The sequence below is a fragment of the Lagenorhynchus albirostris genome, chromosome 20 (genome assembly GCF_949774975.1).
Source record: "Lagenorhynchus albirostris chromosome 20, mLagAlb1.1, whole genome shotgun sequence".
Lineage (NCBI taxonomy): Eukaryota > Metazoa > Chordata > Mammalia > Artiodactyla > Delphinidae > Lagenorhynchus > Lagenorhynchus albirostris.
In genome coordinates, this window is record NC_083114.1 from 59,633,062 (window position 1) to 59,648,548 (window position 15,487).

The following is a 15,487-nucleotide window of genomic DNA, read 5'->3' on the forward strand; positions in this document are numbered from 1 at the left end:
CCTGGTGTGTCTCCGTTTCTGGGTGCATGACGGAGTGGGTTCTCCAAAATGTTGGACGAGTAGTTTTCACAACTAAAAATTAAATGTTGGGGCTTCCCTGGTGGCGCAGTGGTTGAGAGTCCGCCTGCCGATGCAGGGGACACGGGTTCGTGCCCCGGTCCGGGAAGATCCCACATGCTGCGGAGCGGCTGGGCCCGTGAGCCATGGCCGCTGAGCCTGCGCGTCCGGAGCCTGTGCTCCACAATGGGAGAGGCCACAACAGTGAGAGGCCCACGTACCGCAAAAAAAAAAAAAAAAAAAAAAAAAAAAAATTAAATGTTGACTCATAGTAAGCAAACGTAATCATTAACAGATGCTGAACTGGGTTTCTTCAGTGGTCGGCCTGTGTACCTGCGTTTGCTCCTCTGGCCCCATATCTCATGATAGACCCAGGCACTGATTTTGATCCTGCCCCCTTTTTTCTGGACTTGGCTCCTGACTTGTGAGAAGTGTGCAAAGGTCAGTCACATTCTGCTCTGAGGATGCTCCTGTAATACGTGCCTGACGCAAGACTCCTGCAGAGCACGTCGAGTATCCCTGTCAGCGGCTGCGGTGGCGCCCTCGTGTGGCGACAGCCCGCACGGAGTCTAAACCTCGGCAGCGTAGAAACTAGGCAGCCTGAGGAATTCCTGTGCGGCGACGAGCAGTATTTCAAAACCGGCACACGGGGTGGAGCCTTATTAACATCGACGAGTCCGCACGCACGGCCTGAGCGGCTCCCCGCCCCCATGCCGCCGTGTGCCGGGAGCGTTCAGGCTGCCCTCGGTGTGCCCGCAGGTGATGCTGGCGGACAGGAAGGGGACGGAGGAGCTGTACGCCATCAAGATACTGAAGAAGGACGTGGTGATCCAGGACGACGATGTGGAGTGCACCCTGGTGGAGAAGCGGGTGCTGGCCCTGCCGGACAAGCCCCCGTTCCTGACGCAGCTGCACTCCTGCTTCCAGACGGTGGTAAGGGCCCTCGGGAGCTGCCCCCAACCGCACAGGGTCCTCGGAGTCCGAGCCAGCCTTCCGCCTGGGAAGAGGCTGGGAACAGACGAAGCGTGGGGACCTCTCAGCCCCACGTCCTCCTCTGCCGAGCAGCCCGGGTACCACTGGCGGATTCGGGGCATCCCCCTCTGTGATGTGCCCTACTTAGAGAACTAGTGTTAGTTCCATTTAGTTCCGTGAAAGCTTAGAGCAAAGGTTTCCTAAACACACAGCGGGCAGTGTTAAGACTTAGAGAAAACAGTAACTCACAGTCCTGGCTCATTAAGACCCCCGGTCCAGGTGTCAGAGCATCAGGAGACCCACCCTCGTGACAGAGTATGTTCTGGAATGCGCACAGCAGGGGGTGGCCGCCTGGCCTGTTTTGTATGGCCTGTGAGCTCTGAGAAAGGTTTAGACAAAGGACTGTTCTGTAACGTGCGAGCATTAGATGAAATTCTGATTTCAAGGACCATGAATAGTTTTCTTGGGACACAGCCCTGCCCCTTCACTTACCCAGCACTGCCGCTTTCATGCTGCAAAGGCAGAGCTGAGTAGTTACAAGACGCAAACAGAGCCTAAAATATTCACTTGGGCCCTTTACAGAAAACGTTTGCTGAGCCCTGCCGTATAGGTTAACTAAAGAGAGGACACAACAGTCTCCAAAGCGCTAGTTAGCCGATCGTGGGACCCTGGCGTGGTGCTTGCGAGTAACCTACAAGAAATAGAAACTCGGCACCACAGTGAGGCCATTCCCAGAGACGGGCTCTGCACGCCTCCGCGGCTGTCCTCCTGCAGACGTGGCTCAGTACCCAGTAGCCGTCGTGGCTACTCGCAGAGCAGCACCCTGGAGCCTCGGGTGGACAGTGGGGCCGCAGGGTCGGGCCCCGGCCACTGCGGGTCAGCCTACTGCCGGCAGCCGGCCGGCCCTCTGCTCCCAGGGGCAGCTCCTAGGTAGCGCCAAGGGGGGAAGTTAGCGATATGCAGAGAAGAGAAAGAAACCCAGCCCAGATCCCGCAACCCTGGTTACACTGATGAAGCTCTGGAAAGCTACAAAGCAGAGAAATAAAAGTGAAATGAAAGTTTGTAACAGGAAAGCGAGAGATTGAAGCTCCCAGAGCCGTTTCCCTGGCTGTTAGCAGCTGCATCATTTTTCTTTCTTCCTGTGCACTGCTTTAATGTGTGCTAACCTCTGTGAAATGGTGGTGTTTTCTGGAAGAGAGCAGAGGTCAGCTGTTACCTGTGCCGTGCAGTTACTTCCTCCTACACCCACTCAGTCTCCCTATCTGTCCCAGCGTGTTGTCCTCATAAATACGCAGGTTTACTTAGTTCTGTGATGTACGCGCTTCATGGGGCCAGCACTTAGCATATCAGTGACAGAGAAAATGAAAAACAACACTTGGGCATAAAGAGAACATTGGGTTAACCTCTCCACGTACAGTCCCATCCCTCACAGTGAGCGTCACTGAGCATGTGTAATTTACAAGCCCGACCTCACCACGAGCTTTGCTCTGAGGAGCATCTGGGTAAACACGTTACTTTACTGTGACATTGCCTCCCAGACACTGCGAACCAGAACACTGGTTAAGACAAAGTAACTGGCCCGTATGGACCCTTCACGCCGTCCCTAACTTAGAAGTGTATTCTGCGTGTAGGAGAGGGAAGGTTGGAGGCCGTTCCTCTGATCGGGAGCAGACAGGTTGACATAACCCGTCGTTTCAGGGTTACGTCGTGACTCTGTGCGTCCCAAGGGCCTCACGCAATAGGGCTTATTACTTATTCTTTATTTGGGGGAGAAAACCGGGACCGACTCTACTGGGCAAACCCGCCAGTGTGGCCCACGTTTTACTAATGAGACAGCAGAGCACCGTTGGGAGAGTGGAGGCCGCCACCCTGCTGCTGTCAGCCTGCTCACCTGTCAACCTTGGTCCTCAGGATCGGCTGTACTTCGTCATGGAATACGTCAATGGCGGGGACCTCATGTACCACATCCAGCAAGTAGGAAAATTTAAGGAACCGCAAGCAGTGTGAGTAGTTTGTAGTTGAGTCCCCGAACGTAGACCGCGCGGCACTCCCACCCGGGAGCCTCTGCCGGGGGCATCTGGAGGCGGGGCTGTGCCCGGTTTGGGGTGGAATACCGTCACCTTCCCGGGGGCAGGTTGGTTGACAGGGTCCACCTAAACGTCTCCTCCGGAGCAGTTTATTCCACTTCCGGCAAGCTGGAGATGCAGGTGTATAGATGCCCTGTCACCCCATTCCACCCTTGTCGATCGAGCCATTCACTCGTTAATTGAACAAATAAAGGGGCTCTGGGTGATGGGCCGAGCAGAGGGCCTGGCTGGGGAACAAGAGAGCCTGGAAGGGGCCTCAGTGGGGCCCGGCAGCATCAGGTGAAGTTTCCACGGGGCCCTGGCCGAGAGGAGATGGAAGGATGGCCGGCGGAGGCCGGGCAGGTGACAGTCTGTGTGGAGGACACAGGCTGGAGCCTAAGCCTAGCCAGTGCATGGAGAGACTTTCTGGAGGAAGAAAACCAGAACTTGGGGCCTGGGGGTGAGGAGAGAGAAGCGTCTCCAGGTGCTGCCCCTCTGCAGACTGGGGAGGGGCAGCCGTCCGGAGGAGCAGGTTGCAGGGGATCACTTAGGAGGTCTCGGTGGGATGCAGGCATCGGCGGCCCCGGAGAGAGATGTGGGCTCCAGGGGGAGACAGAATCTTCCATCTAGAGGCGAGGCTTTGAGACCTGAGGAATCAGCCCCTTTTCCAGGGGCCAGGAAGCCACGGGAAACTCACAGAAGCAAATCTAAACACACAGCTCTTTTGTCCCCGGAGTGAGTATGCCCAGTGCGCAGGTGCCCTGATGAACCGAGTGGGCAAACGTTAATCGGGTTCCGGCCGATGTTCAGTCTGCAAGATATAAGCCTGGGGCACTTCCGGCCCGTGCAGGGTGAGCCGGTCTGGGGCAGGCTCGCTGGAGACAGAAAGGGGCAATCTTGGGCGGATGCTCAAAACCGGAGGGGCGGGTGGCCCTGTCTCTCGTGTTGTTAGTTACAGAGCATTAAAAGGCACAGGTTACAGAACGAAGCTTGACAACACAGAGCTGTAAGAGCCACCTTCCATCATGAGCTAACAGGCCGTCCCATTTAGTACCACTCCCTTGTATTTGTGCTGCTGGAAAGCTTTTCACTTTAAAAATATAGAAAAGCACGAAAAAATCATATGACCGTCACCTGTGACCCCCTTCTCCCTCCTCGGCCCCCCCTCTCCTGCCAGCCCTCAGAGGTGCCCCCCTGCCCCCCGTTGAGGGTTTGGTGTTGTTTCTCTGCTCATGTAAACACGTGTGCTTATTGGAAGCCTCCCGGTATGACGTTTACACGGGCAGCATCTTGTGTCTTCTTAGACGTCAAGAACTCCTAAACGCTGTGCAAATTTTAAAACCTCCTTCAGCACTCATTCGGAGTTTCAGATATTGACCCCTGAACAATTTTGAAGCGAAGGCAGTAACTGCTTTTTATTATGAATTATTTCAAAAAGTGCATCAGGGGGCTTCCCTGGCAGTCCAGTGGTTAAGACTCTGCACTTCCAATGGAGGGGGCGCAGGTTCGATCCCTGGTCGGGGAACTAAGATCCCACGTGCCTCGCGGCCAATAAATAAATAAGTTTTTAAAAATTGTAAGAATATTGTAAGAATGAAAAAAATAAAAAGGGTGCACGAGGTCTGAATCCTGGCGTGGGTCCCATTTCTCCCAGCCCTTGGGGTAGGGGTGAGGGGGTGAGTAAACCACCTGCAGAGAGCATCACACCCTGTCCTTGTCTTCCAGGGCACAAGTGTATTTTCAAACACTAATGCATTCTGCCATTGAATAGGAAAATGGAAATTTGCTCCAATCTACCATAGCCCTGACAGAACAGCCCAGCAGACAGCCACTCTTTAAAAGATCGTATTCAAAATGTCTTTTAAGCAGTAATTACCTGTCTACCTGCCCCAGACAAGAAGCGCTTATTTGGGGACAGGTGATAAACTGCTTCATTGAGTTTACTAGCTGTATCATTCCTTGGGGAGGTTGGAGTCATAAAACGGCAGAGGGTTGACGGCACACGTAGGGCAGTGCTGAACTCTGCTCATCCAGGGTCTTCCGTTCTTTTGCCATTTCGATGCCCGATCCTGAGGGTAAAAAGTATCCAGGAGGCCAAAGAAAGCAAGCCAGACACCTGACAGGTGTTTTCTTTTGCAGGTTCTACGCAGCAGAGATTTCCATTGGGTTGTTCTTTCTTCATAAAAGAGGCATCATTTATAGGTGTGTATCGAAGCCCTGCTGGCCGCAGCACTGTGGAGGCTTTGCTGGACCTCTGGGCTCTGTGGGTGTGAGTTCTGTGATGGGGACTTAGAACATGGAGCGGACCCCCACACACACACCACCACCACGCCCCGGGTCACGGAGACCTGCGGGGACCACCATTCTTTCCACAGCCTCCGGGCAAATCCGAACCACCTTCTGGTTCCCGGACCTCACAAGATCGTTTATCTCATTTCTGCTTCCGCAAGAAAACATGCTTTTCTTTTCCCTGCCAGCTCCTTCCTCTGCCTTTGACTTGGCACAGAGGTGAGGGGCCAGTGAAAGCTGCATTTCTGTTGGCGATGCTCCGCAGAGGAACACGGGAGCTGGGAGGGGAAGGGGACAACTGTTGGATTCGGTTCCTCCCGTTGTTGGTCACAATGAAGGGAGAATGCTCTCCAGTATTAAGCGGAGAGTAATTAGAAGACCATACAGCACGGGGCAGAATGGAAGGGACGCGGGTGACCCAGCGAGGTTGTTCCGAGCCCGTGATTTGCACACCTGGCTGTGTGTCTGATCTCTCCGGGTGGGACACTAATAAACCGGTGACTGGGGTCTCCTCAGAGCTGCTCATTTGGGATCTCTGGTGATTCACCTGCACAGCCAAGGTCGGGAATCACTAGCTCAGTCGTTTAGTCATTCGTTCAGTCTGCATTTATTAAGTACCTGCTGCATGCTAGGCACTACACTGGGCTCTAGAGATGGAAAAATAAATAAGTCCTAATTCCCGGTCCCAGCACTCCCGTGACCGTAGTTAATGTGCCATTGGGACGCAGCCACTCACGGGCGCTTCTGTCTCACGAGCAGCAGAGCAAAGCATGTGACACTATGGGAAGGACGCTGATGCCACCTGCTTCTTTGCAGAGACCTGAAGTTAGATAACGTCATGCTGGATTCGGAAGGACATATCAAGATTGCGGACTTTGGGATGTGTAAGGAGCACATGATGGACGGGGTCACGACCAGGACCTTCTGCGGGACCCCAGATTACATCGCCCCAGAGGTAGGACCCCGACTGGCCTGGTTTTTTAGACCAAGGGCTTTCCAGCTACAGACACAGCCCCCTCGTAGGATGTAGAGTCATCCCTGAATCACCAAGTCGATATGTGGGGAATAAATAATACAGAAAAAGAAACCACGAGAGCTCCCCACGCAGAGTAAGGGTACGCCTTGGTTCACGGAACTTTTGTTTTTGTTACACGTACGTGTGAGATGCATGCATGGTAGAACGTATTTCTTACGTGGTCACCAGCAAACCAGCTTTAGGAACACTGGGGGGCAAAGAAGGGAGGCTCTTGCTTGTGAGAGGGCCCTGCATGGAAACACTGGGTCAGAGGTGGTCCCGGTGATGCCTCTTTAGCAAAATCAGAGTGATTTATTTTCTGTTTTGTTATGGTTTGTTTATTTTTTTATTGAAGTATAGTTTATTTATAATGCATTGGTTTCAGGTGTACAACACAGTGATTCAGTTATATAAATGTGTACGTATCGATGTATACGTATATATATATTCAGGTTCGTTCTCAGATTTCCTTTCCATTATGTGCTATTACAAGATATTGAATGTGGTTCCTTGTGCTATACAGTAGGTCCTTGTTGTTTATCTCTTTTACATACCGTAGCGTGTATACGTTAATCCCAGTCTACCTAATTTATCCCCCCCTTCCCGCTGGTGACCGTAAGTTTGGTTTCTGTGTCAGAAAATCAGTGATTGGTGCTCTCAGCGGCACACTGCAGTGGATCATGGGAAGAGCACACCCACGTGGTTCAAGCAAAGTGGCTCCAAGATCTGTGTGTTGCCAGCAGTGGCCACGCTGCCTTGTCTTCGTCGTGACACATATTGAGTGGCTTATCTTCCTATTTTACAAAGCTTCCTACATGCCAGTGATTGGGTGGGTTAGAACCCTGGGTCGCTGGGTAGCCACCTTTCTGACCACGCCCCACCCTGTGGACGGCACCGTCCCTTCCCCACTGAGCTCCAGCAAGGAGCGGGTGATGGATTCCATGGTAGGCCGACCTGCAGCTCTTTGTAGAGCTCTCGTGTTCGCTGTCGGGTGGCTTTGTGGTATGTATTCAGCATAGCGCCCCGTGCATTTATCTCCGAGGCAGTAGCAATAATCAAAAAGACACGCGATTGGAAATCCCACCAGTGTGAGCTGCACTCCTGACTTTATTATTTACAGGCTGTGGGGACTCAGGCAAGTTTCTCAAACTGTCTGAGCCTCCGTTTCTACAGTGGCAAGTCAGGGATAATACTGTCCGCCCTGTAGAGTTGCTGAGGACTAAGGTGCCTAGTACAGTGTTTGCACCTGGCAACCCTCGTTATACCCATTATTCCAAAAGGGAAGCTAATCTTTATGCCTTTGTTAAGGCTTTGTTTTGCCTGTTATATTCCTAGACAGTGTAGGAACACAGGCTTAGAACATTGACTTAGAAACTTAAATTCTGAATTACGTGGGCAAAGATGGGATGTTCTCTTGATACATAACCTACGTAACCTCTTTCCCTGCAAACAGCTCACACCTTAGTATCTCCGTGCATATAACGAGCTTAAATCTTTCTCAAACACGAAGGATAGAGAGATGGTACAGAAAAAAATACAACCTCCTGATGCAGTATTTATTGTGAAGCCTTCTCCTGGCTGACACTTATTAAACAGGCTGTGATTATTAGCTGTGCCCACTCTGGGTAACACCCACCAGTTGCTGTCAAAGCTTGGTGACAGGGAATGGCAGCAGTTTGAGGAATAAAGGTGGCTTTTGAACTTCCTCAAGACCAGGTCCCTGCCGCTCAAACAGATAGCTTCCTGTGTTCAGCGACACCTCAGCCGTCTGACATCACCAGGGGTGACAGCGTCCCACAGAGATGACATTGTCCAAATAATTGAAGTTGGTTGCCTTTTCCAGGTTCCTCGCGGTACTAATTTCAGGTGGTTGCTGTAACAGCCGCCAGCGTAGTGGATTAAAACAGGGCAATTCATTACCTTACGGTTCTGGAGGTCAGAAGCCCAGAGCAGTCTCACTGGGCTAGCGCCAAACTGTCGGCGGGGCTGCACAGCCTCCAGCAGCTCTGGGAGAATCTGTGCCTGGTCCAGCCTCTGGGGCTTGTCTGCAGCCCTCGGCTCATGGGTCTTCTACATCTTCTGTGCCGGAAGCATAGCATCTTGTAATCTCTCTCCCTCTCTTTTCTAGCCCCGGCCCTCCAGCCTCCCTCTCCTAAGGACCTTCGGGATTACATGGGGCTCACCCAGATAATCCAGGGTCATCTCCCCACCTCAAGGGGACGTGCCTTGTCGGTCGCAAGGCAAGTTGGTCCTTCGTTCACTTGACTCACTTGCCACATCGGGTTCTGAGCCTCTTGCAGTCTTCCAGAAGCCTGTCCTAGAAGACCCTGGCCATTGCTGTCTTCCTGGTCACTTTTTTGGGCCAACAGAGACTAGGTTGGCCTGGAAAAGACCCTTTGAACTGAGAAGTTGTTTGCCATTTAAGAGATCGCACCTGCACGGGGTTGGCCATGTCATGCTAAGAACCTGAGGACATGGTATCAGAGAGAGGGATGCTGGGAACATCCATCAGACAGAGGGATGCTGGGAACATCCATCAGAGAGAGGGATGCTGGGAACAGGCCGTCAAAGAGGGCTTTATGGAAAACAAGCTTTGGGCCTCTTGATACACACTGGATCCCATGTTCTGGCTCCGGATACCTCAGGTTCTGTAAGCCTTCATTCCTCTCCGTATACCCACTGTGCAGGCAATCAGGGAGCACCTGCCATTTATCGAGTGTCCACTGTGTGCTGGGCACCTTCTGTACTTTCTTCTCATCACAAACCCTGTAGAGGAACAGGCCAGCAGGCCTGTCTTTCAGATGAGTGTCCGAGGCAGTCAGTAACAGCCTGGGGCCACGTTTGCTAAAAGGGCTGGAATCCGGCTGCCTCCCCAGGCTCAGGCCGCCTGCAGACCTTCGCACTGCCCGCCATGCTGAGCCACTCAAACCCGGGGCAGCCTGTGTGTCCAGAGAGCATCCTGCACGCTTGCTGTACCAAGCGTGGCATTGTGGGGACACAGAAAGAGAGCACGCGGGGCCTTGCCCTGGAAGTGCTTCCCGTCTAGGGCAGGTGCCGCAAACAGGAACCAAAATCTACACCTAGATGCCGGTTGACTTTCAATGAAGAAGGATCCGCGCTCCTTTGGGAGCTCCGTCAGGAATAACTTTAGTTTGTTTCGCCTTTCGCTAGCATTTTCTTCATAAGGGTCCAGGAATTTGGCATATTTCACCCAAGGAATCATTGCAGGGCAGAGAAAAGACCATCTAGGTTCCAAGTTTCTGAATTTGCTCAGAGGTGAAAATAACCTTGTCCTCTGTGTAAATCTTTCTGTCAGGCAAAGGCAAAATAATTATCTTAGGTGGCATTTTCCTAAATAGGCAAAGCGGAGGCTTAAATATTTATGGCTGTTCGTCAAAAGCCTTGAAATGGGTCTCGGTACTGTAGCATCTCCTTAGCCGGCAAAGATGAGCAAAGGCAGAAAATGTCACTGACACGCAAGTTTGGCGCCGAGATGGACGCTGGGAAAGGGGCACCAATCAGTAGCTAATCCCTGAAGCCGACGTGAAGGGGACTCTTTGCTTTGACATAGAAAGGGTCCTTCGAGGACAGCGAGAGAGCCCTTGAGGCTTCACCTGGGTTTCATCCCCCATCTGAAAGTCGGCTGCTCCGGGTGAGCGAGATCCAGTCGCAAGGCAGGTATCTGCCGCAGCGGAGCAGCAGCCTGGACGCTAGCATCGCCCGCCCTTCCCTGGGGGAGCGAGGCAGCGGTAGGGCGGAGCTTCCGGAAGGTGCACCACGTGGGACCCTCGCTCTCGGCCTGGTCGTGCCGGGGTGTGTGGCCGACACGCAGAGGGCGTTACCCACAGTGTGGGCAGTGCCTGTTCCAGAGCGGGCCCTCGGAAGGCAGCTTCCGCTTGGTCACGCTTGATACACGAGCAGAGGTTGCGCCACTTGGTAGGAGACAGAGGTGGGATTTGCAGCCGAGACGTTCCGACCCCAAAGCCTGTGTATCCTGTGCACGTATCGCAGCACCTCCAGGGAGATGAGAAGGCTCCCCGAGGGAAAGAGCAGTGAGGAACGAGCACGGAGATGTTACAGCCCACTTCTTCTTTAACGTCCGAGGGGTCTGAGTCCTGACCAGGCCTTTCCGTCTCTGTGGCAGCGAGTCAGGATCGTGGTCCAGCTGCCCATCCTGGGCAGACCTCTCAGAAGCCGGGTGAGCCAGCAGCTCTAAGCCCCTCCCCCTCACGTGCTCACCGAGGGTCCACCAAGCACCCCCTGCCAGGAGGGTCAGGGGCTGGAAGCAGTTAGGAGCGGGCCACTGCAGCCCAGGGGAGCTCGGAGATACGGGCAAGACCGTGTCCTCAGGTGACGACAGATGGCCCTCCAGCACGGGACAACCCCGGGGGAGAAGCCTGCGGGTACCCCCGCCACCAACTGCCCGCAGGCAGACGCGCACGCTTGCCGTCCGTGTTGGGCTGGATGTGTTCAGAAGCTGGAGGCCCGTCCCGGGGGTCCTGGGCTCTCCTTTCAGCCCTGCGAGCAGGCCAGCACGGGATTGCCCATGACAACAGCCAGAAGTCTGCATTTTTATGTAAAATATGCCTGATTCTTCTCTCCTTCCCTCTACCTGGACCCTCCTTTCGCGGGGGTCAGCCTGCTCCCTCCTTCTCCTCCTTGAAGCCTTGGCGCAAATGTCACCTCCGGGAGGTCACCTTTCCCGGCCACCCTGGTTCAGGGGGCAGACCTCCAGCTGCGTCCCTGGTCCCCTTCCACGGTGCACGTCACCCTCGGATAGACCACGTCGCGTGCTCACGTGTTTACTTCTTTCTTTGTCTCCCGCTGAGCTCCAGGCAGCAGGACCCTTGGCTTTTGTTCACGGGTGGGCCGCTACCCCGGGGGCAGGAGGGATGTGGGGTGGGGGGGTCGGGGGCAGGCGTAGCGAGCTGTGTGTCTGGCCGTGGCCGGGGCAGGGCAGATGGGCCGAGGCACAGGGCCAAGGCTCAGGCACTGGCGGGTCGGGAGCTCCGGGGCTGGAACCCAAGGCTGGTGGCAGGTGACAGAGCGTGCGGGGGCAGGGGTGTGGCCCCGCACCCCCCCTCACCCACTGCCGGGGGTCCCCAAGGGTCCAAGGTGGACGGGAAGTCAGCTCAGGACCCGAGGGGCCAGAGTACCGACCTCCCCGGAGCTTCTCCTGGCCTCTGGGGAAAGAGTTGTAGAGAGGGGCGGAGAATGAAAGAGATGTAAAAGTCACATGAGAAAAGACCTCGTTTGGTGCACACGGCCGAGCAGCCAGGCCGTAAATTAGCCCCTGCCAAGCTGGGAGGAAACGGGGAAACGAGATGGAAAGAAGCCAGCGAGTGCTAGCAGCGGCCCCTCTGAGGTCAGCGCCTCTGGGCCGCTGACCCCAGCCCCGCCCGGCGGGCGGCCCGGAGAAAGCCCTCGATTAAAGAAAGAGGACGATAAACCGGAAGACGCTTTCTATCGAAGGCCAGCTTCCCTCTGCGTCGGCGCACGGTCCAGTGACTCCAGCATCACAGAGGAGATGAAGCAGCCGCTCCCCCAAGAACCGTTTAAAGAGCCCAGGCCAGGCATTCTGGGGGGCGGTTCTTCCTTAAATTATATAACTCTTCTCAGACCTTTTGGAGGAATGGTGTTGGTTATATTATCTCATATATTTGATTGTCTGCCTGCGTCTCTCTAACTGTCTCATGATTTTCGTGGCATCAGCGTTTAATGAGTTCAGCCTGTTCTCTGGAGCATTTGACCCCTTCTGTGATCTCCTGGTCCATGAGGCAGCCCCAGTCTGTGTTCCCCCTCCCCCTCCCAGCCCTCCCTCCACAGATGACCAGCTCCTGGTGACTTAGCTGCCCCCCGATGGATGCCCGCTGCGTGTGAGAGCCAGGGAAGGGCGCCTCATCGACGTGAGTCTGTTTAATCCCTCAGTTGGGTCTGCAGAGTCGGTGTTATTGGCCCTGTTTCCCAGACGATGAACCCAAGGGGCAGAGATTCGTTCATTTTTCCCACGCCCCAGATCCAAGGCAGGCTGGGCTCTGAACCCGGGGCTCATCAGCTTCTCCCTGCAGCAGCTGTGGTCCCGGGAGGAGGGCTGCCCAGGGACTGACCACCTCGCTCCGGGGGTACAAGTGAGCCTCCCTCCATCCAGGCCCCGTCTTTGTTTTCCAAGCACCAATGGCGCCCTGATAAGTCTTTACTCCAGGAATCCCATGGCTACATGAGTTGGCCCTTCAGTTGGGGATTTGTTTAAATCTTGCGAAAATGGGTCAGGGCTCACTGAATCCCTTTTCACCTTGCCGTGGGGAGGACGGGCTGGGTGTCTGGACGGAGATGACCAGTCTGCTCTCATTGACGGGTGGGGGCCATGCACCTGCCCCTGTGACTTCGTGTCATTTAACAGCAGTCCTTAGCTGAGTGGCGCTGTCCCTGTTCTCCAGACAAGAGGAGCCGCGGGGAGGAGAGGAGCCCCGGCAGGTGGCTGGGCCGGGGCCCTCATGCCTCAGCGCCCCCTTCCACACGCATCTGTGAAGACCACCGGACTGAAATTCTGGAAAATCTTTTATTCCAGCCGATTAAGGTCTTACAGGCACAAATGTGTTCCTGACTCCCAGTTCGTTCCTTCACCGCACGAGTGGTTATTTGGTTCAGAGCCACAGTGAACAAAGGGCTTGAAGGGCTCCCTGCCCAGCAGAGGAGGCCTGAGATAAGGGGGCTCCGAAGGGGGCGCAGAGCAGTGAATCCGGCCCCGCTCCCCCCCGCCTGCCACCGCAGCCTAGACCAGCAACCAGGCCACGGTGGCCGAGCTCGAGACCTGCTCGGAGGGAGACTAGAGGCTGGTGGTGGCGCCTCCGATTCCGGATTAATTCAGCCCGACTCTACCTTAGCCCCACGCAGACGTGATGTTTCTGAGAAGGAAGGACTTCCTGTTTGACTTCAGGTGGCTTTTTCTTTATCGTTGTGTAGTCAGCTCTGGCTGTAGTTCTGCTCTTTGAAGAACTTGGGGCGACGTCTGTGAAATGGGGGTACGACTTCGAGGCTGAAGCCTTGCCCGTAGGAAGCCTGGCCTGCCTCCAGGGCAGGGCCGCGTTCATTCGCGTCTGTTATTCGACAGTTGTTTCAACTTGCTGCTGCTGTGTAACCACCCAAGACTGAACGGCTTAAAACCACAGCCCCGTTATCGCTGGGATTCTGCCCGGCATGTGCCGGCCGCTGTGGCCCTGCTGGGCCCTGGAGGGTGGTCCCACGGGGGCCCCGGGCTGCTGGCTCTTGGCCGAGACCCACGGGTCCTCCTCTCCGTGTTCTGTCCTCCGTGAGATTTCTCCTCATTCAATAGTTTATCCAGAGCGTCTCACCACGGTGACTCCCAAGAGGGTACAACACAGGCCCCCCAAAAAGTGGAGGCCCCTTAAGCTTCACCTAGAACTTGATTACTGTGTCATTCCCACCACCTCCTCCAGGTCAGAGCAAGTCCACAGCCAGCCCGGTGTCTAGGGGAGGTGATGTGAGTACTAAATCCTGGTGGGAGGCGTGGTGCTGTCACGCTGCAGGGGCCATACAGGATGGGAGCGAGGGGCACTGTGGCCGTCTTTGGGGACAGTCCCCTGCACAGGTGGCTTTGAGCTCTGTGTGGGCCAGCAGAGAATCCGCAGCACAGCACCCCGCGGGGGCAGGTCTCGAAAGCGCCGAGGACCCAGGCAAGAGAGGCCCCTGCCCTGGGTTACAGAGCCGGGATCAGAAGCTTCTTCTGCTGAGGGCTGGAGGGTAAGTGCTTTAGCCTTTGCCTTCATCTAAATTTTAGATTTCTCCAGTCTGAGCAGCTGTTCCTGCCAAAAGGCTCCAAAGACCGATGGTCTTTGTTACATTTTTTCTCTCGCATTCAGGAAACTTAAAACCACGCTTAGCTCCCAGGCTGCACCCGGCAGCGTTGGGCTGGATTTGGGCTGCAGGCTGAAGTTTGCGCCCCCAACGTTACAGGGCTCTCGTCGGGCCTCCCCAGCCTGAGCTGTCCTCACAGGCTTGGGGTCTGTAGGGTCAAAGGGATGTGCCCACCTGGGGTCTGAGAAGTCCCTCCCAGGACCTGCGCAGCCTCTCCCACCCCCGCGTGCCATCGCCCCGCGGGGTGCCGCCCTGCCGGCGCAGACACGCCAGCGTCCGACGGGCAGATGGGACAGAGCTGGGACGTGCGGGAGGCTCGTCATGGCCGTGGTGGAGGGGGCGGCAAGAGCAGTCAGGCGGGCCATGTCTCCGCGTCCGGAGGGCATCTCAGGGGCCCCTGAATTCTCCAGTCGAACCTGGCCTTCCGGGTTGTTGGGAAGAATTACAGGTGGACTCCTGTTCCCCCAAAATCGGTGTGTTGGAGGTGACGCCAGTGTGACTGTGCATAGGGGCAGGGCTTTCCAGGAGGTGACCACAGCCAGATGAGGTCATTGGGGTGGGACCCCCTCGGAGAGCACTGGGGTTTTCATAAGAGACACCAGGAGGGCAGCTCACGGAGGACAGGCCGGTGAGAGCACAGCGAGGGGGCTGCTGCCCTGCCGGCATCCTGACCGTGCGCTTCGACTCTCCAGAACCGTGAACAGTAGACGCCTGTTGTTGGAGCCGTGCGGCAGCCCGAGCAGAGCGCCGGGGGAAGTCCGCGGGCAAGGTGCAAGGAGAGAGCAGCTAGTCCATATCGCGAGCTCAGTTTGTAGCCGTCTGTATTTAGGCAGATGGTCTGTGGCCTCTGCTCCTCTGGCCCCAGCGCCCCGGCCCCGTACGGAGTCCTGGGTCTCGGCCGCAGGTGAACGACGCTGTAGACCAGGACGCGTTTTACCTGCTCGCAATCATCATCGTCATCTGTCACCAAGCAGAGCAGGAAGGACGGGTGGGTAAAGGTCCCGGGGGCGGGGCAGCGCCCCAGATGTCCTGCTCACATAGAGGGGCACCGTGACAGAGGGTCGCGTCCTGGCTCTGCACACCACCCCCCACCCCGCGGTGTCACTGCCTGCAAGCTGGCCGGGCCTCAGCCACCCCCGTGGGAGACGGGCACCGTGCCCAGTGCAGTGTGGCTTAGGTGGGGCTAAACCTTGGCCCCTGTTACTGTGGGTAT

At 55.6% G+C, this 15,487-nt stretch overlaps 1 protein-coding gene across 2 annotated transcripts in view; it reads left to right on the plus strand.

Annotated features, from left to right (window-relative positions):
- The window catches only part of PRKCA (protein kinase C alpha), a 360,631-nt gene that overhangs the window by 318,064 nt on the left and 27,080 nt on the right, over nucleotides 1–15,487 (plus strand). For both annotated transcript variants that reach the window (XM_060135365.1, XM_060135366.1), the window contains exons 10-13: nucleotides 817–990; nucleotides 2,941–3,032; nucleotides 5,235–5,297; nucleotides 6,201–6,339. In XM_060135365.1, the coding sequence (XP_059991348.1) occupies nucleotides 817–990; nucleotides 2,941–3,032; nucleotides 5,235–5,297; nucleotides 6,201–6,339 (468 nt within the window). The remainder of the gene's footprint in view (nucleotides 1–816; nucleotides 991–2,940; nucleotides 3,033–5,234; nucleotides 5,298–6,200; nucleotides 6,340–15,487) is intronic.